At 39.6% G+C, this 23,684-nt stretch overlaps 1 protein-coding gene across 1 annotated transcript in view; it reads left to right on the top strand.

Annotated features, from left to right (window-relative positions):
• The first annotated feature begins 1,284 nt into the window (after window positions 1-1,284).
• FAM184A (family with sequence similarity 184 member A) overlaps window positions 1,285-23,684 on the top strand; it is a 73,998-nt gene continuing 51,598 nt past the window's right edge. Inside the window, exon 1 of the mRNA XM_058802178.1 lies at window positions 1,285-1,452. Coding sequence (XP_058658161.1) covers window positions 1,285-1,452 — 168 coding nt within the window. The remainder of the gene's footprint in view (window positions 1,453-23,684) is intronic.

A 23,684-nucleotide genomic window follows, 5' to 3' on the forward strand; every position in this document is an offset into this window, starting at 1 on the left:
GAAAAAGAGAGCAGTCAAACCCAGCCTAAAGGTCGTGCTAAATCCAGCTGTGAGTCCCCTCTGGCAGGAACCTTTGTTCCATGCCCATCAGTCTGCTGGCCCGCGGCTGTGTGCTGCAGAAGCAGTGCCTGTGACCCAGGAGAGGCCGGCTGGCTCAGCTGGACACATCCCCACTCGCTGGCTGGGTCACTCAGCACTTTTGGGTGTTTCATCACAGAATCAGTTTAGTTGGAGGCCTTTGAGATCTTCAGCTCCATCCTATGAGCAAACACCACCTTGTCAACCTGACCACGGCACTCAGTACCATGTCTTCTCTTTCACACCTCCAGGGACGGTGCCTCCTCCACCTCTCTGCGCAGTCCATTCCGACATTTATCACCCCTTTTCGTGAAGGAATTCCTCCAAATGTCCATCCTAAACCTCCCCTGGGGCAGCTTAAGACTCTATCCTCTCGTCCTGTCGCTAATTGCGTGGGGGAAGAGGCCAGCCCCTAATTTCCTCCAAAGCTACCCGTGCCAGTCCCGTGCTACCGGCTCTCCCATTTCCAGGGGCTGCTTGCCCGTGCCCCTCCTGCAGCGAGAGCACGGCACCGTCCCTCATCGGTCCGACCCCGGGGACCAGCTCCATCTCCTCGCACACCCGCACCGTGGTGCCTTGCCCGGGGCATCCACCGCCACACGCTCGGGGCTTCCCACCAGGACAAGCCTTGGGCGCTCGGCGCAGGCGGCCCGAGCCCCGCCGCGGAGGGGCAGCGCTGACTGAACCCCGACTCCCCCGCGCCGTGCCCGGGCCCCGGGGGCCGAGGGGCTGTCTCCGCCTACTCCCGCAGGAGGGCGGGCTCCCTGCTCCCGGTTCCCCGCTCCCGGTTCCCGCTTCCCAGGACACGGGGGGGCGGGAAGGGTGAGCCGGGCGCGCGCCCCGCTGGCTGGGCGGCGCGCGCGGCCGCGGGCGGGCGGGGAGCGCGCGCGGGCGGGCGGGGCCGGCGAGTGACGCGGGGGCGCGCGGCGTAAACAGCGCGGGGGCGGCCCGCGGCCCACCAGAGCGGCCTCCCCCGCCCGGGGACGCGAGCAGGAGCGGAGAGGAAAGGCGAGGAAAGGCGGGCGCCCCTTCGCGCAGCGTCCCCCAGAGCTTTGACGCCGCAGCCCGGCGGGGGCGGCGGCCGAGGGAAGCGCCCGGGGCGGGAGGAGCCGCCTCGGGCAGCGAATCGCGGCCGGGGCGCCGGGCTCGGTCCTCGGTGAGGCAGGCAGGAGCCCGAGCGGCGGCGGCGGGAGCCGCGCGGTGAAGATGGCGACCCCGGGCATGGGCTGGCAGCAGCCGCAGCACAGCTACGGCGGCGGCTCCGCGCCCGGCGCGGGGAAACTCGGCTCGGGCTCGGCACAGGCGGGGCTGGGCGCCGAGCAGAGCGCGGACCTGCACTTCAAAATGAGCAAGAAGATCGCCCAGCTGACGAAGGTGAGGGAGGCGCGCCGGCTCCTTCGCCGCCTCGGGTGTCTTCCTCCTCCGCTCTGACTCCTTTCGCTCCTTGCCCTCATGCGGGCGTGATGGGCCTGGAGAGGTGATGGGGGGGGCTGATGGCAAATGCGGGTGGGATGCGGCCGGGTTTGTAGCCCCGAGGCCGAGCCTGGAGCGCCGTGGGTGCCCGGAGCATCCCCCGGCCCCGCCGGCAGGAGCGCGCCGCGGTCCCGCGGGGAGAGCCCCGGGAGCCGGGGCTGGAGAGGAGCCGCGCACGGGAGTGCCGCAGTACCGGCCCCGCTTCGGGGTGCCCGAACCCCGCCTGGCACAGCCAGGTATCCCCGTGTGCGGGAGCGGATCCCCGACTGCGGGGCTGGTGCTGGTTATTTATTCTGCGGAAATTGTGGCTTCTCTTCTAGCGCTGTTATAAGCCCTTGAGAATCGGAAGTCTCTTTAAATGGGGAAATTCAAGTGATGCTTGCCTTTCCTTTGCTGAAGTGCTGTTATTTAAGGTGTCTGGTAATAGCTTAAATGCCTTAGAGGGTGACGGTGAAGTGTGAGAAAATTTCTGGTCTGCTGTTGCTGATTGAACGGTTTTCATTATGTCATCCCCAGCCTAGAGAATACATTGTATCTTTGTGAGAGGCTGGAGTCGAGCTAGGAGGTTTTTAAAGCCTATTGCTAAGGCAGGTAGGCCCAATGTTTCAGATGTGATTTAGTTAGAATAATTTAAAACAATGTTTAGGTGCTGTAATCTCTCTTGTGTGATGCTCAAGCTGTAGGCAAATGGCATTAGTTAGGAAATGAGAGGCAGACTCTCTTTATTAAAGCAGAAGAAGTAATTTTTGTCCGGAATCGAATTGCTAAAACGTTTAAAGGTAATTTTAAAGCGCTGTGGGAGCTGCCAGTGTTCTTTACATGTATGCTAAAATGGATGAAGGTGACATTTCGTTGGAACTAAGAGTGAAGAGAATGAAGACTGCTGGCAGGCTCACAGTGGAGGCAGTTCACATTTATGTACAGTTGATGCACCATTGACCAGTTAAAAATAGTATTTATTGTGGCACACTATGCACCTTAATGTGTTGGAAAGCTGATAACTGAGGGGTATCTTGTCCTTGAATTCAAAGTTCAATTTCTTTTGATGTTAACACCAGTGGAACTCTTAATTCCATAAAGAGAAAAAATAAGCTGAAGGATCTCCTTGCTTTTGCTCCATGTGCATATAAATAATGAAGTAAAGCCTTAAAGATATTACTACAGCTTTGTGCTCCCTAAAAGGTGTAAAAAGCACCTGGAGACCCTAAATGGGTTTTAGGCTTACCTTAAGGCCTAGGTGCATGTGTAAAGTAATACTTTCAAAGAAGAATTTATATCTGTGTGTATGCCTTTGGTATATTTCCCTTACATTCTCTAGGAAATTGCCCAGCAGTTTATAGTTTATTTCAGAAGCAGCATTCCACTTCTGATGTGAAGTCATTTGTGTGTGACCCACGAGTTCCACATCACTGGGCATGTGCCCTGTATACTCTCACTTACTATGCATCAGATATCTTGAGGTGGATGTGAGTTAATTATGGATTTAAATGCATGGTGCTGAAATATTTTGAACTCCTGTACTGGAAAATGCAAAGACAGTAAAAGTAAATTTTTTTTTTAATTTTTTTATGATCCACAATAAAGTTCATCTAAGATTCTTTGTATTGTATGCAAGTCTGTCCTGACAAAGACTTCAGATTAGTGTAAATAAAATCTGTGAGTTGTTTTCTGTTGTGTATTTCAAATAGTTGCAAACTATGTGCTCATACAAGGCGTTTACAAGTGAATTAGGCTTTTGCAGGGCTGGAGTGCAAGTCCCCATGACTTGCAGATTCTGCCAGTGTTGTAGTTTGCATGTTGTGTTCTGTTTTCAAGTTTTAGGGAGAAAGCTTGGGAAATCAGCTGATCTTCCCTGGGTGAAGTTCTGGAGTGAATAATAGTGCTTTTAATTGTAAACCAGGGCGTATATAAAAATACTTCTCTTGCATCTATTGCAAGAATAAAATTAAGACTTTTAAGATGAGGATTAAGATTAAAGGTATTGTATAAGATGTATTTCATTAAAGTAGAGGTGCACATTTTGACAGTTTTGTAGCTAGAGGGCTCAGGTCCTACATTTCTGTTGATCTAGCTGACCTTTCAGGAAAGGAGGCTTAAAAGAATTATAGAAACTTCTGGGTAAAGTATGATCTAAACTTTCTAATCTGCTCTAGAATCTGAAGCCTGGGTTGATAGCTGGCTGCAGAAATCAGTCCTTGGGAAACAACTCAAGCTACAGGGGAAAAATATAAATGTAATAAACTTAATTTTCCTAAGTGAGACTTATTTGTCAGAGAAAAATTAACTTCACTTTGCAGAAGAATCCTTGAAGTAAGGTGTTGCAAAAAGATTTGAGGATGTATCTGTTTAGGTCTTTTGACCAAATTCTGCTGTTCTAGCTTTGTCAAATGCTTACCAGCATATGTGCATAAAATTCCTCTTCAGTAATCCAGAAATTTATTGGTACGAGTACCACTTCTTAATTGTGCTTCTCAAGTTGTTTAGTGTCATATATAGGTACTTCTTGCATGTCTTTCAACTGTTAGCTCTAACTCTTCTCTAAGAGTGCCTTGAAGATATAATAATTCCTCATGTGGATTTAGAGCAGAAGACACGCTACTAGACTAAAACCCACCAATATAGTGTGGTAAAAGAAGATCCAAATACTCATTATCCAAGGAGTACACAAAGTGAAGTTATCCAGACAGCTTCTGTCTTGTGACAAAAGAAGTGTGACTCCATACATATTACTTTAATTTGTGACTCTATATTACTTTTGTACAGTTTGTATTATGAGCCGGGAGTAGGAGCAGAAGAAAATGCTTTCCCCACAGAGGATGAGGGTCACTCATGAATTAAATGTAAAATTCCAAAACTAGGATTTCTCAATTATGTTTTCACATTACTTAAGGGAATCTGATGTTTTAGTCAAAACAATACAGGAACACAAAGTAAAAGGTGAAATTTGTTTAATAACCAGATTTAATCAGTAATTCAGAGTGAGGCAAAATAAGGTATGAATCCATTTCACTGAGCAAAACACTTCTTAAGTGCTTCACTATATTTTTACTTTTGGGTAGGAGAGAAAGACTTACCTGATTTAACTTTAATATGCTTAATTCGCAGGGGAAGGTAAAACAAGTGGTTAGAAATACAGGTCTAAAAAAACCAGGATGATACTTCATGTCATGTTCAAAGACTGCAGTAGACTGTAACTGAAGCAATTTTAGGTCTTCCTCTTCAGTATAAGCTCCTTATTCTCGGGCATTCTGCAAGATCTGTGTACCAGTTTGGAATAAAGTAGCATCTGACACAAAGATTAAAGCCAACAAGAAATAAACTGTGATTATGAGATTGCATATATGTGTTTGTACTACTGCATGCAGGAATGCTAATGCAGTGTTGAATTATGCCTGCTGCAGATGAAAATATACATATATATTTAATTAGTTTGCATAAGACAACTGGATTTAGAAAAAAAAAGCAAGGTGCTGCCATGCTTATATCAATAGGAGAAAATGGTGTTAGTTTTCACAATTTCCACAAGAGTTCAGGAGGCTTGTTTCTCATTTGGATTTGTTGGGGTGTTGATATTTTTTTTGTTTTGTTTTGCTTTTTTTTTCTCTTTCTTTCTTTGTGATGTAGTTTGTAGCTTGGTTATTTCTGATTAAGAAATCCATATCCTAAGTGTGTTGGTAAAGTCTGTTGTGAAAGTTTTGTGACATCAACATAAATCTGTGACTCCTACAGAATAGCTGCATGATTTGTGCTGGGACTATGAAAAGAGACTCTTCATTATTGGTTTGGTTGTATGATATTTGTTGCAGAAATTTTATATTAACTGCAGCAGATCTGATGGGAAAGAAGCACTGGGTAGTGTTGGTGGATGAGAAAATGCAACCTGGCAATGCTCTTGCACAAAAGCACCCCAGTATCCAGGGCTGCACCAAGGGAATGTGACCACCAGGTCAGGGAAACTGATTCTCCCCCTCTACTTTGTTATCCTGAGACCCCACCTGGGTGCTGTGTCCAGCTCTGGGGCCCCCAGCGCACAAAAGACATGGAGCTGCTGGAGCAAGTCCAGAGGAGGGCTCGGGAGAGGATCAGAAGGCCATGGAGAGAGTCCAGAGCAGGCCACAAAGATGATCAGAGGGCTGGAGCACCTCTCCTATGAAGACAGGCTGGGAGGGCTGGGCTTGTTCAGCCTGGAGAAGAGAAGGTGTTGTGGAGGCCTCAGAGCAGCCTTCCAGTACCCAAAGGGAGCCTGCAAGAGAGCTGGAGGGGGACTTTTGATAAGGTCCTGTAGCGATAAGTCAAGGGGGATTGGCTTTAAACTGAAAGAGGATAGATTTGGGTTAGATGTGAGGAAGAAGTTCTTTACTGAGAGAGTAATGAGGCACTAGAACAGGTTGCCTAGAGAAGCTGTGGATGCCCCATCCCTGGAAATGTTCAAGGCCAGGCTGGATGCGATTTTGAACACAGTAGTGTTGTGGAAGGTGTGGAAGGGGGGTTGGAATTGGACAGTTTATGGTCCTTTCTAACCTTAAACTATTGTGTGATTCTGGAAGAAGAGTCTGTACGTGCTGTGAAGATGATCTCTACCCTACAGTTAGCATTTTTGTCTATTTAATAAATAGAAACTGTATAAAACATTAATGTTTTTCCTTGGTACATACTTAGAACTTGATGGTTCCGTTTTCGAAAGGTTCCAGAAAAATCAGTTCAAAGATGATGGTAACAAAGTTCACCAAGACACATCATCCTTGAGTAAACAAGAAACTAGAATCCAAGACTCCTGAGACCTGACTTCTGTTCTCAATTCTTCCAACAGCTTCTTGCCTATATTTGGGAAAGAAAGTCTTTGATTTTACCTGTGTTAGAAAGAAGTACTTAGACAATAGGCATTAATGTTGTCAATCCAGTCAGTTTCTAGGGGATGTAGATAGTAAATTTATTTCAAAGACTGAAGTGCAAATTTGATGATTTTTAATTCAGATGCTTATGGTTTTTGTTGTATGTACTCATTTTATGGGATGGTTAAAGGTCTCCCTCAGCAATCACAGAATGCAATTTTATGCAAGTAAGAGCTGTAAGGTTTAACTTATATAAATGATTCTTAACAAAATGTTTCCAGTGAAACTTTGTCAGTTTTTATTTGGAAGTATTCTGCCTCAGGAAACAAAACAACTAAACCTCTTGCAGAAAGTTCATTGTGCATAAAATTATACAAAAACTTTAAAAAAGAGCCTTTAAAACCAGAGAAGACATGAGAATTTAAAAATCCCTGTAGAACTGTTTTGATGTTAGCTGTCATCATGTTGTAGTTGATGCCATTAACAGTTTTGTAAAAACTTGGGATTTAGCTTTTTAAGCAGCCTTATGTCATCTCTCCAATGTGTGTTAACACTGGCAGTAGGCCAGTATTTGTAACAGTTCCAGGATTGCATGAAAAGAACTGAGAGGCGGGTGTGATTTAAGTATGTATTTTGATGTCAGCATTTTCCATATTATTCTAACTGGTAATGTGTGAGCAAATATTATGTTACTACATTAAAAATAGTAGCAAGGGCTAAAAGATCTGAAAATTTAATATTAGATATTCAATTAATTTACATTTCTCTTGAGATATTTAACTTTGTTTTGTGTTAATTATTCCAAAGATAGCTGAAATAAGTCCTCTCAGAAGGGAGAGACTTCTCAGGTAGGAAATGCGAAACTTGCTGCAGAAATATTCTCTATCTTAAAATTTTTCTTTTTAAATCATGCTAGGGTAGTTTATCCATCTTCCCTGTCAGACTCTTTCCATGTCATATTCCAACTCTGTCCTTATTCCGCAGTAATTATGATCTTAGCAAGGGATATTCACAGAGAAGTTTTCTGTACCCATGATAGTATAAGGAGAAAGGTGGAACTGGGTAAAAATACCATGTTTTTCATAACATCTGATATAGTTCAGAAGAAGTCAGTAGAGCTTTCAGGCTCTCAATATCTTCTTCAGAACTTCCATAAATTCATCCGTTATTATCTTTGTCTGAATGCTTTCTAGTTGATGTACTATAAATTGCTTTAAAGCAGCTGTGGCTTATAATTTAGACCTGAAGAGGTCTTTCTTACTATCCACGTTTTGTAGGACAAAAATTATAGAATTTGGTGATTAATAAGGATCATATAGCTCTCAAACGGTTCTTCCCTTCATTATCATTGCAATCCTGTAAGGTGAGACTGCGGGGATTCTATGTTGACCTGATGTGGGTGTATCTCAGAGCTCAGTGTTGTGATGTGTGAATTGGGTCAATGACTTTACAGGCTTTTATCACAAGACATCAAGAAGAAAGAAGGAGGACAGGAATGAAATATTTTGAATATAAAAAAGAAATATACTCAAATTAATTCCTTTGCTCTCCACCCACATAGTTTTAATGGTTGACTGGTAACTCAGAGTTCTTCTGAGGCTGCTGATTACTTGATGTTCTAAAGATGTTTCCTGTATGTGTGTGTAGTTGAAAGTGTGGTGTTGCAAAACTGTCTGATCACACATTCACATATGTTACTAGTCTAAAATGCCTCTTGTGGATATATCAGCTTTTCGCAATTTTTTTTTTTCTCCTCATTTTATGAACATCCAAAAGAATAATAAAAATTAATTGATAAATAAATACACTGGGGGAGATGATAAATGGCAGCTGGGGGTATAGTTTAGTGGTAAACTTGCAAGTGTTAGGTTTACAGTTGGACTTGATGATCTTAAGAATCATGAGGTTGGAAAAGATCCTGAAGATTCTATATGCATCCTCTTGTTTATTATTCACTGCCAAAATTAAATAATATAGAGTTACAAAGAACTGGAGGACTGTGAGGTATTATTGCTCTGATCTGTACTTCAGCTGTTAAATCCCATACATCAACACACTACAGATATTTAAAGAAAAGCTGGAAAGACATGGATTTTACTACTAATGTCAATGTTAACAACATCTCAACATTTAAAAACTAGAGAAGGAAGAACATTCAGGACATAGACTAAACTTGATATTGCAACACCCGGAAAGTTTAAAATCTGCCAACCTTTAGCTGCTTTTATATAGGGCAATATAAACCTTATGAAAAAAAATTAAGACATATTTTGAATATATATCGATTTAAGGTTTTGTTGTTGTTACTGTTTTCAGCTGAGTACTGCTTTACGGAAGAAGGCTTTTGCAGTTTTCTTTTTAGATGAAAGTGCCAGTTCAGAGTTAAAAATGCAATACTGAAATGCTTTCCTTCAGATGTAGAAGTTGTAAACTGGAGAGTCTTTTATGTATATTTGACAAAGGAAATCAGTAGTTGAACTCTGTAACTGTACAAGGTATTTATAGTTAAATTATTTCATACACTTGCAAATTAGTATGGGCACAGCACTCTGAAGTACTCAATCCTGTAAGGAGTTTTGGTTTGACAGGTCTTACAAAAACGTATCAGCAGAACAGTCTGGTGGGTTTTTTGGTGTTGCTTTTTGGTGTTGTTGTTGGTATTGGAAATACCATGAATGTGCAAAGAATTTGTTTCAAATTGACAGACTGAACACTTCTTTAGAAGAAGGCAGATTGCAATTTAATATTAAACATTGTGGTTTTGTGCATTCTTCAAGCACAGGAGAAGTGTATTTGGCGATAGCATTGCTTTGCATACTGTTTGTATAGTACTGTATTGTCATACTGTATTGTCATGCAACCTCTTGGTTACACATGCTTTAGTTTTTAATGTCTAGAAGTACAATTAAAGGTGTATGTCTGGGTGTACAGTTACATGTACCACATCTAATACTGCATAGAAGTGTTATTTGTCATAAGTCGTTGTTTTGGTGCAGTGACTTCTAGCCCTGAGTACTTTCTAAGCACTTAAATTATTTCAGTATCTCATCCTTTGAACTCAGGCTTTGGCTTTAATAAAACCAGTAATTTTGTCAGTGACACTACTGTTTTTCACCCTTCCAATTCTCCATTGAAGCTTCATTCTCCTTTGACCTGTAAAATGGAGGAGGGCATTACCTTAAAATAGTCACTAACTTTTTCTAGCTGTTTGCAGGCTTGTTGCTAAATAAAACCAGCAAATCTCAACATAACATTATGAAATCAGATGTATATGTCTCTTGGCTGCTACAAGTTTGGCAGTAGTAAGCCAGGCATCTGTGTATTCTTCTAATGACTGATGTCATACCAGTAACCAAAGGCATTTCATTCCAAAAATAACCAGAGAAACAAAACAGTCTGAAGCTATTCACCATCTTGTCCTACCTAATGCATATTACCTGGTTCTGTTTCCTCAGCCAGGCTCTTCTAACTGAATCTAGAAGGCTAGGAGGAGGAGGAAGAACCTTTTGCTGAGGTTGCCACTTGACTCGGATCAAAATGACAGCTTTTAAAAATAGCTAATGTTAAAAAGTTCATGAAGTCCTTCTTCAAGATGCTGCCATTAAATGAAAGACAACCTTTTAGCTGCAAGAAGTAGTATGAGGTGAATATGAGAAGTACTAGTTTTCTATTTTAATTTTTATGAGATTAAAGTAATTTTTTCATCCAGTGTCCTAAAATTTAATTTCTAGAAACCTGAATTGTAATGTGTTCAGAAAACAGGTGTGCTATAATCCAAAGATTTGTATTTGAACAGTGTTTTTGCTCACAATGTGACTTAAAGCAATAACTTCTAATAAAGGGTATCTGACACTGCCTTCTCATATCTAGTATTTTGCATTATGGATGCTGATGTGTTTGGATAGGTTGTACTAAAATGTATTGCAGTAATCTTCTGTGACTGCCTTTGTCCTTTTAAAATTTGACAAATGAAGATAATGGGAAATTATTTCTTTAATAAGGATTAAGGAAAAGGACTTGATTTTTTTTTTAATTTAACTGCTTTGTGTAATTGTAAGTGTAGGTTTCACACTTAATATAGTTTATTGTAGCTGGTTGTAATAAGTAATCAATTGTATGTTTATACATAAAAAAGACAAAACATCTTGAAAATCTATGCATGCCTTTCTTCTCAACATTAACCAGTCTTATCAACATAACTCATTTATTGAAGAAAATACTTTGTTGTGACACAGAATGGTAGAAATTTATTTGAAATTTTGGATTCCATTATTTTGTCTGTGCTGTTCACTAGCTTTCAATCTATTGTGTAGCGTTATTGTGTTAACTTAGAGTTATATGTCTTATATGTCAGTCCTTTCCCCAAAACCCCTTCTCTTTTTTTCTTTTAAAAACACATTTCCATTTGCTTTATGCTGAGGCTGTACTTGGACACAAAGCTCAGTTTACATATTCCTTGAGCTGACCTGGAAGTGTTCTGTGGCCATTCTTTCTATTCCTGTCATTCTTGTCTTCCTTTATTTCCGTGCTGTGTTTCACATCCTGTGAAGGGTCCACACTGTGGATTGAAAAGGTATATATGGCAGTTTGGTGTATCAGGTGTGTTCTGTCTTGCCTCCAAATATCTGATGCATGAGATGGTAATTCTTATCACTTTGGGCAGACACTGCTTTAGGAGATGTGTTCTGAACAAGTGAAGAGCCTGAAGCGACTTTAGCCTCTGTTGGTTTGCATTCTTTTCCATAGCTCTGAGTTGATACTTTACAATAAACTAGATTTCAAATACCAGATTGTTGGGAGGGTGGAGGGTGTTGTTTGTTGCTGGAGTTTTTTGTTTTGTTTTGTGGGGGTTTTTTTTGAGAAAGCTGTTTGTGTAATAGACTATTTACCTCTAATGGAAATTTTAAAATGTTTTGGTATGAGACTTTGTTGTGGTTTGTTTTTTGTTTCTGTGGGTTTTTTTTGTTTTTTGAGGTTTTTTTTTCCCTTATGCATCTATGCTCCCTGGTCCTGAGGGAAATTAAATTTCCTGCTTTCAAAAAATCGTTAGCTTGGTAAAGTCATAGACAGAAGTAATATACCTTCTCACTCTAGAATATTAAAAAAATTACCTACTGATGATAAACTCCAGCTTCTCTATGGGCCTATATGAAATTTTGATAAAGTTGGTCCCTTCATTCAAGTCCTAACTCACAAGTTATGTTCAACTCTACATTAACTACTAATCTTGACCCTCATCTGTTCCCACATATAGAAGAGGAATTCTTAAAAGAAAAAGGAGACTTTATTAAAGCTTTAGAAAGAAATGAAGAAAATTCTCTGGTCTTGGAAGCATAAAAACCCAGTCACTTTGTCAAAGAACTGAGAATAGTCTTAAGTTTACCTACAAGAACCAATTTTATTGAAGAGCACAATCTATATATAGTTAGTGAAGTGTGAGGCTGTATGTGTGTTTCTTGGGAGACTAGTAAGGCTCTCCTCTTGGGAAGAGGAGCCTTGGCAGACGCTTTGCCTGTGGGCTGTGCTGGGGCTGTGTTGAATTTTGCTCCTGACCCACGTTGCCCCTTGGCAGCACGGGTGGGCGGCAGCCACAGCTCTCCATGGTACGGAGTGTGGGGCTGCCTCCACACCTTGTCCTCACCAGCAACCAAGTCTGACTTGGTTTATGCAAACCAGTGCACTTCCCTGCTGGCAAAATCTCGTTAGAGGCCCAGCTTACATAACTACAATTTCCCAAATGTTTTATGTAGTCGGTGTGGCGAACTATAACATTGATTCTGCTGAGCACCATGGAGGTAAGTGCAGTGAATTATTTCTCTGAAAGTGTGTGCCATGCTGTGTCTTCCCCAGAAACCTAGCAGAATAAAAACCAAAAAGGACAAAGAAGTGAAAATTAAAGCAGGCACTGGTGTTTTTCAGAGTTCTGTCTGTAAGTTAAGTAATGTTTGAGAATATTTGAATGAACAGCAGCATTTTCTTAATTTTGTCAGGACTCAGAAAGAGGGGTTTATGTTTGATTTTTGAAAGCTGACTTGCAGAATATACAACAAAAAAAGGATTAAATATTTTGTTTTATGCTATTCTGAAGTAACTGCATTTTTAGCTTATAAGGGTCTTAAGAAGCTGTAAATGCAATTGTCTTGTCATAAAATTCGCTAAAGATATGTCTTTTATTTCTGGATGTTGCCCCATGTATCTTAGGTTCACAAGTCCTCAAAATAAGAAGAAATTTCCTATTGAAACAACATACTACTAAAACCCCTTACTTTGATGATTAATCAAAAACAGTGATCCAGGTTTGTAAGATGAGTACCATTTTCACCCTCTTCCTCCACTTAGGTGTTACTACTTCTTGTTTTGGGAAATTCTGAACTTAATATTACTCTGCTGAGAGAAAATTCCTTTGTTTATGTGTGGAATCATTTTGTAGAATGAGGATCTCTAGGGATCTATATACCTGAAAGGCTACAATCAGATATGCAAGTATTTAAGAAATAAATGTGAAAGGAAATGCAGCTCTGAGACAAACACAACTTGAGAATAGCCCCTTGGCCTGTCCTGTCTTCCTTGCAGCAATTGAAGGTCCAGTCATAAAGCAGATGTGTCAACTATAGTCTAGATAGGTGATTAGAGGGTAAATGGGATTCTTTCACGTGGGGAGGCAGATTGGGGAATTTGTACATCTGTCACTAAATTATTTTTTTTTTCTTCAGTGTGTTTCTCAAGATTCTTGGGAAATTGTCTGAAGCTACTATGCCACGGATTTGAAATGTTTTTTTCTGGCGTAACCTGATTGATAGAGGTTGCCAGAACTGAAAAGGGGTTTTGACTTGGTGCTGGTACTGCCCCACCTATCCCAGCACAAGGGTATTGATTTGTGGTTGCAAGTACATCCCAAGGGAGCCTGTAACAGGAGGAAATAGTTGTTTCTTGTTGAATGAATAATGAATTGCGATACACAATGAGTTAGTTGGATACTTTGCTTTGAGTTCTAGAGTATTTTTATGTCTGGTTTTGTGATGAAAATGCTGGAAAACTAAGAGATACAAGCACATGTTTAACTTTTTATCTGTAAAATGAGACATTTCTGAAATATACATAGCTCTGGTTTTATGCATAAAGCTTGTTCATTTTTAATGAACTTACCATGAAAAAACCTTACACATTCATGAAAGAGATTTTGTTTTGGAAGCTGTATTGTATGCAGTCTCTTTAACCTTTAAACTATATGTAGAAAGCCATGGAAATTCTCAAAAAGTATAGATAAATTAGGGGGAGGATCTGCTGGAAACAGAACAGAGCTAAATATCAAAAACTTTCATCTTTATTAGAATCTTTCCTGACTCTGTAATGGAAGCAGTGTTGAATTAGTCGCTGAAGATACTCGTGCTTAGTGTGTAAAAGTGATGTTAAAAACTCAAAGCTTAAATGGTATTTGCTAGCTAATTTGGAATTCAACTTTGAAAAAAGTATTAGAAAACTTAAACAAATTTGCTGTTAACTGTTAAATGCCCTAAGTCTGAAAAACAAATTGTTCCATGCTGTTTCTTAACTTATTAAGATGTGAGTTATAATTTTCTGTATTGAATTACAGCTGGTGTATTGACAGTTGCATTGTACATAGAATAGTCTTAAAATGGGCCTTGGAATGATATCTCAGTGTGTTCTCTGTATATGAGTTGCATAAATAATTCTTAAATTTTTGTCTTAACTAATCGTGTATTTTGTAATATGCCACCAATTTAGCTTATTTTTTGTTTGCCTTATTGTGTAAAAAGTGAAAGATTTCTGCAGTAGTAGTCAAAACTAAGCATGTTTGTGTAAGAACTGAATATGTATATGCTGACAGGTGCGTGATGCAGACCTGTACCCACCAGAGGCCTTGAGCTAATTATTTAATGTGAACTTGCACACAAGTGCTCAGTGGTTGCTTTTTTTTTTCATTTCTCACTGATCTACTTGTTTGATTCATATGTGTTCCTTGATTTAAGACTGCTGCTGATTTATCATTTGTTGAATTTAATAAAGGAAGTAATATATGCTGAAGAAAGAAGACTTCTTAGTGTTCCTTTAATGATCTTTATCATATTAGCTATCACAGATTTTCTTCTTAGGCTATCTAATCACAGTGAAAACTTGATGACTTCATGAAGATTCTTATTTGACTGACCCATCAGATGTGGGGAATTTTTGTTGGAAGTGAAAAATTCTGAACAGTCTTAACCTACAGAATTCTGTATGATGAATTGCTTGAAGAATAGCAGTTAATGTCTCTCATTTTATGTGGAATAAAGTATTGTGAAAGAGGCAAATCTGGCAAATCATTTACAATATAAGTACTCTTAAAATAGGAGTATTGTATTTCAGCTGCCAAGCAGAAACAACAGTAGAAGCCTTTATTACAATTGCATGAGACAAGTTTTTAAGAACATTCACTAGGGTAGCTCTCCAGAAGATTATCTCACTTATGAAGTTTTGGTTCAACTGGATAGCCATAATAAGAAAGTATAGCTGTTGGGCTGAGTGTTCAGGATTCTACTTTAACTGTATTTAATGGGATGAATAGAAAAAAGAGATGCTTTAGGACAAAGCAGTATAATTATATGCTTTTATAAGAGCATCAATTTTCTTGTAGGTCTCTGATGGAGATACTACAATTTTCCTAGTTATGTATATGAATTTTTTTCCACTTCTTTATTGAATGATTTAGAAAACTTGTGGTGGAGGGGACTGCACAAACTTTGAGTAGATTAGATACTATGAGGAAGAAATATATTTAGTCCTTTTATTTTTTCTTTTTTTCTTTTTGGTACGACTTTTTAAAGGAAATTTAAAATCAGTTGCATCTCCACTGTTCTTTGTTGTGTGGCTGTGAGTCTTGTCCAAGTGTGTGCTAGACAAGTAGACATTAAAGTAGACTAAAAGCTAGCTGCACCTCTGGACTTGGTGTTTAGTTGTGTGAAGCCCAGCTGAGGGCTGGTCACTAACAGTGTGCCCTAGAGGTTGGCATGTTTAACATCTTTGTTATGAGCTGCATGTTGAGACAGAATGCACAGTCAGCAAGTTTGTGGCCAGTAAACAAAAGTGGGACAGGGGGTTGTAAAACAGATGGGTGTGCTGCTATTCAGAGCTGGACAGGCTGGGGGAATGCAGTGACAGGGACCTGATGCAAAGGCCTATCTGGGGCAGCGCAGCGGGGACGTGTTGGAATCGACTGGCTGGAAAGAGCTGGGCAGTGAAGGCCCCGGGGTTCTGACAGACATGGGCTGAACGTGGGCCAGCAGTGTGCCTCTGGCAGAGAAGGTCAATGGCACACTGGACTGTGTGGGAACGAGTGTCACAGCAGGTCAAGGGAGGTGATCCCTCCCCTCTGCCCCACACCTGGACTGCTGGGTCTGGTTTGGAGGCTCCCCCATATGAGGGAGTCGTGGATGTACTGGAGCAAGTCCAGCAAAAGGCTGCTGTGTTGAGGAGACTGGACCATCTGTCATACTGGGAGAGGCTGAGAGATGCAACTGTTTAGCCTGGAGAAGGGAAGGCTCAGGGGGATCTTATGAATGTGTGCGTACACCAGATGGTGAGGAGTAAAGAGGACTGAGCAGGCATATTCTTAGTGGTGTCTCATGAAAACATAAGGTAATAGGCACAAACAAAAACACAAGAAAACACTTTTTTTTTTTTTTTTTTTTACGGTGAGGATGGTCACATTCTGGCACAGGCTGCCCACATATGTTGCATTGTTGTCTTCCTTGGAGACATTCAAAACCCACTTGAGCAAGGCCCAGCATAGTCTGGCCTTGCTTTGCTCAGGGTCTAGGTTATACTAGATAACCTCCAGATGGGTCTTGTGACCTCAGCCTTTCTGTGATTCTGTATACACGGCGTTTCTGTAACAGCTGCTGTGTTGAACGTGTAAGTTGTGAGTGTCACATGCCAAAACTAATAGTCATTATTGTGTAACTATTGAGGTGTAGCTAGGAATTAGGTTTTTTTCCATTGCATGATTGGTACCTGTAGGTTACTGGAAAGTATCCCAGTAGGCCACTACAGATTTGTCCTAGATTCATCTTGGGCTTGGCTTTGAAAATAAACTTGGACTCTCAACTAGGTGACTGTGCTACCTTCTGCTTACTTTGATTTTGCTTCCATAATATTAAAAAAAAAAAAAAAAGTCAAATTAGTGATAAGACTTAGCATGAACATGGATTTTATTTTGTTGGGTAAAATCTAGATTATTTTTTTTTCAGAGGAAAGAAGAGAAACTGCTTCAAGGTAGTTTCTTTCTGGGAAAGTAGCTTAGCTTCTGCAGTTATTAAAAATTCCATTATTGTGGTTGGAATTTCTTTTATTTATTCTGGAAACTTAGCATTAAATCTTCCAGAGGTGATTTGTAGTTAAAGCCTTCTTGAAGAGAGAAGAGAGGGAAGAGGGAGAAGAGGGAGAGATGCTGTAGATAAAAATACTGTGTTGGGAGTCTTGCCGTATGTGTTTTTCACTAATGTTTCTTTCCTGTGGAACTGTATATTTGCTTGGAAGGCTCCATGCCTTCCCTTCCTTTAACAAGTCTGGAAAGTAGAAAATCAAGTACAAGCAAGCAATGGATTTGTTTTCCAGTCTGCTTTTCAAAACACTGATGATTTCTTCTTTGATCCACTAGTGGTGTATTCTTATCTGCATGGTCTCATCTGCTGTGAGGAACCACTAGATACTTAAATTGTATAGAGTCTATAGAAATTCTTGAGGAAATTAAACCCAAAATAGATCAGGCATTGAGAGGACAAGACTTGCAGGCAGAGAGAGTGCAAAAATGAACTTTTATTTGGTGGTGAAGAGGAATCTGGGAAAACCTTTTCTCTGGCTTGTCATACAGTACTGCTATTTTTTTGGGAAAACAGAATACAAAAAAACCCCTTTTGCTAATGCTTTCATCAGCTCAACACTTGAGGACTCTTGGGTAAGAATGAATAGTGTGTATGAGTGATAACAATGCTGACTATGCCTTGCTTTCAGGTTTACAAGCAAACTAAGAGGAAAAGAGATCATCTTTCTTTAGTGTCAACTTCATTTACAATTATCCAGAAGTACTTGTGACATTTTCAGGTGATGGCACTCAGAAATATTGCTTTGGATACCCTCTAGAAGAGATTTCAAAATGGAGATGCTTCATTTTACTTTACATTTCTGCAGTTGTTGTTCTGTCTCTATCATGCCTGCTTTCCTTTCTTCCCCACCTTGTCAAATAAGAGAAAAAACAAATCCCTTTCATTCTAAATATTTAAAGCCAGTTCCCAATATTAGTGGGTACTTCTACAAAAATTGTTTTACTAAAAAGCAGGACAACTCTTGCATACCCTTAGTCATTAAAAAGCTATGTGTTTCTAAGCCATGTGTTGAAAAATCTAAAACTAGTCAATGACCAGACAGGTTTTCATTATAAACATCTAGTGAAAAATAAATGTTTAAAAATATGACACTTCAGATGGTGAAAGTTAATGGGGGTTGAAATGGATTAAAATTTAAAAGCAAGTTTATAGTATTGAACTATAATGAAAGTTAGCTTGAATAGTAAAGCAAGGAGATAGATTTAGAAGGAAATGGGACAGTAATTTTTTAGAATTTGGATTATTTTGAGTGTTATGACTTAATCTATGTAGTACAGATAACTACACGACTTAAATGCTTCTTTCTGATGAAAATACACTAGGTGAAAGTACAGATTATGTGGTTGTATGAAGTATAATTTAGCCCAGTTTAGCAAAAAAGGGACTTAAATTATAATTGATATCAATATAATTGCTTTGACTGGGTTAGACATTACTTATAGTGGCCTTTAAAAAAATAGTTGTTTCAGACCAAATAGAAAAACTTAAGCTTTGCTTTCTGACAATAAATAGAATCAGCTGACTAATCTTACCCCTTTTATATGATTGGTTTTTTTCACTCCAAATTGAGATCCTCTAAGTGTGATGGATTTATCAGAGAAATATACTTTGCAGAAAATATCAAATTCTGTTCATCCTTTTAGGCTCTCATTGCTTCAATGTCAGTGAATGTCATCCTTTTAGACATTTGACACTACTGAAGAGAACCCACTTCCTCAGTGCCATCTCTCATATTTTGCACCAAAAGGCTGTTTTTCTTCTGTGGATGCTTTCTCAAAGAATAATATGACTTCGCTTTTTATTAAGAAAATGAATAATGGGTGAATTAGAAATTATATTTTCCTTCTAAAAATACTTAGAATGAGAAAAATTTCTGAATGACATTGTTGGGGGAAAATTTCCAACTTCATTAACTATGGCTTGACTGGCCATTAAGGTGTAATTTGATGATACTAAATGCAGAAATTGAAAAAAGAAAGGATCAACTTAGTATGGCTAGCAGGTGATTAAAACAGATGAAAATATGGCATCTCTGTTTTCTCTGTAATGTAGTTCTGAAACAGTGCTGAGAATTTGGGATGAATAAGTAATTTTTAAGTCACAGTGCTGAAGTAGTCTTAGAGGCATTGTAAATAACTGTTGTATTTTGATAACATTTGTATAATAGAGCTCTCCTTCTCAGTTAAGCAAGTTTGAGGTTTAGTACCACTCAATTTGATTTACAAATTGGTTGTGTTTAAAACGACTTGATTTACAAATGGTTGAGTTTAAAAATAAGGGTTGATTTTCAAGGAGCCATTACAAAACATTTCAACTGTTTTCTGCTAGAATTTGTTCCCATTCTGACTAACTTTTGAAGCTGTTTCTAAACAATTTTACCCTCTTTCATAACAGTCTTTCTTCAACATATTCTTGTGTTGTATTAAAACCTGTCATTGTGAAAATATTTTTGATGTCATAATGAGATAGAAAATTACATTAAACTCTATTTTGACTTATTCTGCAAGCTGATTTTATACTTTGGAACAGAAAGCAAACTTATGTGCAACTAACAAAACTAAATGTCTCAGTCGCACCGGTAATAAATATATTGCTTAGAAATGACTCTGTTTGAGAACAGTGCAACATAAATGTACAGAACTGGGTTGCTGAACCCTGTAAACTTATGTAACTCCATTAGAGACAGCAATGCCAGTGTAGAACAGCTGAGCATTTCTCTCAGAAATAGATGTCACATAGTAGCCAAGTGGGGGATTAAGTGCCAGGTCATACAAAGCACTAATGGTGATGTCTTCCCTAATTTAGTTTATAGTAAAGAGTTGCACTTCACTTCTATCCAGCTGCTTCTTGTCTTTCTGTCAAGGTCTTCAAGTCCACTTCTTTCTGCCTGGAAAAATTATTTTTGTTCTGGCTTGTACATATAATTCTGAGGTGTTCTACTCCAGAAAATTAGTTGAATTCAATCTGGCCACTTGCCTCTCCATCTGCAGCATTCTTTAATGGCCATCTTGGCCACTAACTGGAGATGTCTAGTGCATCCCCAACCCATCTCTCATAGTCCTGTGGTATTATCTTGATATAGCTCTTCCCATTTAATTGATATTTCTTGTTTGTTTGACATCACAACTGCTTGTTTTGAACCTGAATTTTTGCCTCAGCTGAAGATATTCTGAAGGTTGTATCATGTTTCATAGAGGCATAAAACCATTAAGGTGGGGAAAGGTGTCCAAGATTGAGTCCAGCCTATGATCAAATACCATCATATCAACTAGACCATAGCATTAAGAGCTATGTCCAGTTGTTTCTTGAATACCTCTGGGGATGGTGACTCCACCAGGTCCCTGAGCAGCCTGTTCCCATTCTTGACAACCCTCTCAGTGAGAAATTCCTCCTGATTTGAGTGGTGCAGCATTGTATCTGTCTGTCACACTTCAGCCAGATCATGATTCTTTTAAAAGCAGCTTTAAAGTAAACTGTATTTTTCCTCCTTTTGCCTCCTATTTTTTGTTTTTATACTTATTTGTAAGAGATATCTGCTCTTTTTCTTCCTCAGAAAATAAATGGAGTGCAGTTATTAAATTCCTTTGTTCCATTACAGTTTATTGTGGTGAGAAAAATACCCCACTTTTCCCTTTTCTGCAGCACATCCAAAATAGCCATGTAAGGAAAAAAGGAAATTTTCTGCTAACCATATCAGGATGCCATCTGTCCCTGCATCCAGTATTATATTTACTCTGTTTAATGGAATGAGTCTGCCTCCAAATATCTCTGTCACTCTCACATATGTGCTGGTGCCTCTTTCAAATCCCCTTTTGTCCCCTTCTGGTCGTATTTCACTGGTGGACCCAGTCTTGGAAGCACTCTGCTGCTAGAGCAGGAGGAGCAACAGGGCCTGATCGCCCACTTGACCTCTTGTCATGGCTGAGCTCCTTCTTGGTTCACTGCTGATTGCTAAAATCACTTGTAGGATCACAAATTGTTGTGTCCTGGCCCTGAGGCCTCAGATTTAAACCACTCCTGACTGCCTGGCTTCTGAACTTGTGAATTCCATTCTCATGTTGCTGCTTAGTGTGTTGGGCTATCAAAAGAGGTGCAGGTAATGTGCTCCCCTTGTTGAATCTGATTACAGAGTGCTCTGTAGCTGTAGCTTTACCTGCTGCCTTGATTTTGATTTGTGTTACCTGATTGATAAAGGCTATCCCCATTCCTGGATTTGGACCAAGTGCCTATTTCCTAGATAGGCTGTGGTAGCATAAAGGTCCTGATAAGCTCCCAAAAAGCCTCTCATTTGCTGTCTGGTACAGCTCTAGGAGAAAGGCCCCAGTGAATAAATGACTCTTCAGCCACGCTGACCACTCTGTCCCTGTGTCGAGGTGTGCTCTGCACCTCTTCTTTGAGTGGGACATCTCCTCCCCCACCATTTATTGGACTGTGGCATGCCTTTTTCTGATAATTAAATTTTAAGGTACAGGCACTGTAATAATTTATAAACATGCTGAGCTGTAAATGCAAGCAGATATTTTAAACCAGTAGGATTTTCAGACAATTCAAAAGAGTTAATATTTCAGTGTGGGCCATACACAAATAAACAAAACACAGGAAGGACTGTAAGTCAAGTTAAATGTGATACTGATCTGTACTTGGCACAGTAGAAATGGATTATCAGCACATCAGATTACAGGTACTTGAGGAGCAGGTATTTAGGAGCATGAAGAAAAGTCCTCTCAGTGTATGGGCCCCTGTGAGGTGTTATACCTACTGTATATAGTATTAAACATCGGGAACCTGGAAATAAAAAAATATTTTTTCTCCTGTGTTTTATTCTCGATGTGGATGTTGGTGAGTGGTTCATGGCCTTGAACTTATCCTCTTTTACAGAAAATTAAATGTCTATCAATAAGTGTGAAAATGAAAAATTTCTTATCCAAAAGTAGAGCCCTAGGTAGTAGTGGATACCTGTTAATGCTCAATACTTAGAAATTATTTTGAGCTTCATAGTGTCATTCTTTAAATAATTAATTGTAAACAAAAGTCATTAGAGATTCCTTTGGAAAGCTAGTTGCTGTAATAAAAATAATATTCATAATTATCCAGTATTTGTTTCCAGAGTTTCTAAAGGAATAAAATACTGAATTTTACTTAGGTATTGAGCTAACACATGAAGACTGTTGAATAACATAAAGGATATTTGAATAATAAATTTTATGTGAAAGTGTGTTTTTTAGGAAAAAAATCAAGTTCTTGCCCTCTGTGCATTTTATCTCAAAGGACACTGGTGCAGTTAGATCAGCTTTTGGCGGGGATGCTGTTGGCAAGGGGCATTCCTTTTACAGCTGCAGACCATATTTGTCCCTTCCCTGCTCATTGTGCTGTGCCCCTAATGCACTGGCCCAGGTATTTAGAAAGACTTGTAGTGAGCCATGTAGCTCACTGTCTTCCTTCCACCTTTCCTGTGACTTCTAAGAAATCCTGACCTAATGGTCTAGGTTTGTTTCTGTGTTTGTTGTCAGTAATACAAAGATCTTGATTGACAGAGCATCATCTATTTGTGAGATTTTCCATAAGGAAAAGATCTTTCTGGATAAATGGATGTTTTTTAAAATTTAAATTAAAAAAAAAAAGAACGATGGGCGTACATAGGTTTTGAGGTTTGGGTTTTTTTTTTTATACATGTTGTAACTGTCTGTCTACTTTTGTATGTAGTAACACATTTGTAATACTGTACTCTGTGACTGTGGTCAGCTTTTATGAAAGGCAGTTTGAAGTAGCTTTGAAGTACTTTCCTGTATCATTGTATTCTTATAATGTGCTAAGGACAAGAAATTTGTCCTGTAAAACAAACTTTTCCTGGCTGTTAAGTTGGGTATTTTATTTTGTCTTAAATTGATCATGTTATGCAATTTTTAAATGCTGATATATAAATATATCTCACTTTTTGGACATTATTTGGTCAACTGAAAGAAAAGGGAAAAAATGAATGCAGTACCTATTGTACTGAAAAACATATGATTGTTTTGGGCTATCATAGAAGAAATATTTCTACATAAAATTAATTAATAGTAATGCTTGCAATTTTTTTAAGGTTTCTGACTGATTTTGTAGGCTGAACTTTTCTGTTTGCTGCACTTTTTACTGTTTCTCAGTATATGTTACTACTTCCTATGTGAAGTAACTCTTACTTACCCTACCTACAGAGAGCAGGGATGGGTCAGGCTTATTGGTCCACATCCTATTAATCATTAGCAGGTTATGCACAAGCATTTCTTGTTGGCACTGTCATTCTGTGGTTCATTCCAGAGATGGGCAGCACTGGCAAAATCTGGGAATGCCTCTGGAGGCTCTGGTGTTCCAGGCTGGTGTTCAGGCAGCAGCACCCTGGGAGCACTGGGGACACAGCAGTTCACCTGGACAAGGCTGACCATGGTACTCTTACCCAGGGACCTACACATCATGTCTGAAGTGGAGGTTTGCCAGTCATGAGACTGATGTTTGTGTAAGATGCGTAGTGATGGTTTTTTTCTCATAAGTATCAGCTCTCATTTTGATGTAAAATTAGAGAAAATGACCCATGCACATTTCTTGGGGTATTTTCATAGAATCATAGACTATGGTTTTCTGTGCCACAAAAGAATTTGCACTCAATTCTAGTGTTCAAGTGAATTACACATTTGAATTAGAATAGAATTCTATCCCAGCTAAATTGCTGTCAGGAGCAGATGACTGAAGTACAGCTGACCATGCGAGAATTGGTCAACTTTCCAATCCCTAACATCTGGTTTGGGATAAAAAGTATTTCTCAGCCAAACTTTCAGCCACAAACAATGTGGAGCAGGAATTGTTGTTTGTATTCCATGTAGCTTAAAACACCAAAGTTAGTGTAGGGTCTGACTTGCTTCACCTTACCTTGTAGAAAGTAATT

The sequence above is a fragment of the Ammospiza caudacuta genome, chromosome 3 (assembly GCF_027887145.1).
Source record: "Ammospiza caudacuta isolate bAmmCau1 chromosome 3, bAmmCau1.pri, whole genome shotgun sequence".
NCBI lineage: Eukaryota > Metazoa > Chordata > Aves > Passeriformes > Passerellidae > Ammospiza > Ammospiza caudacuta.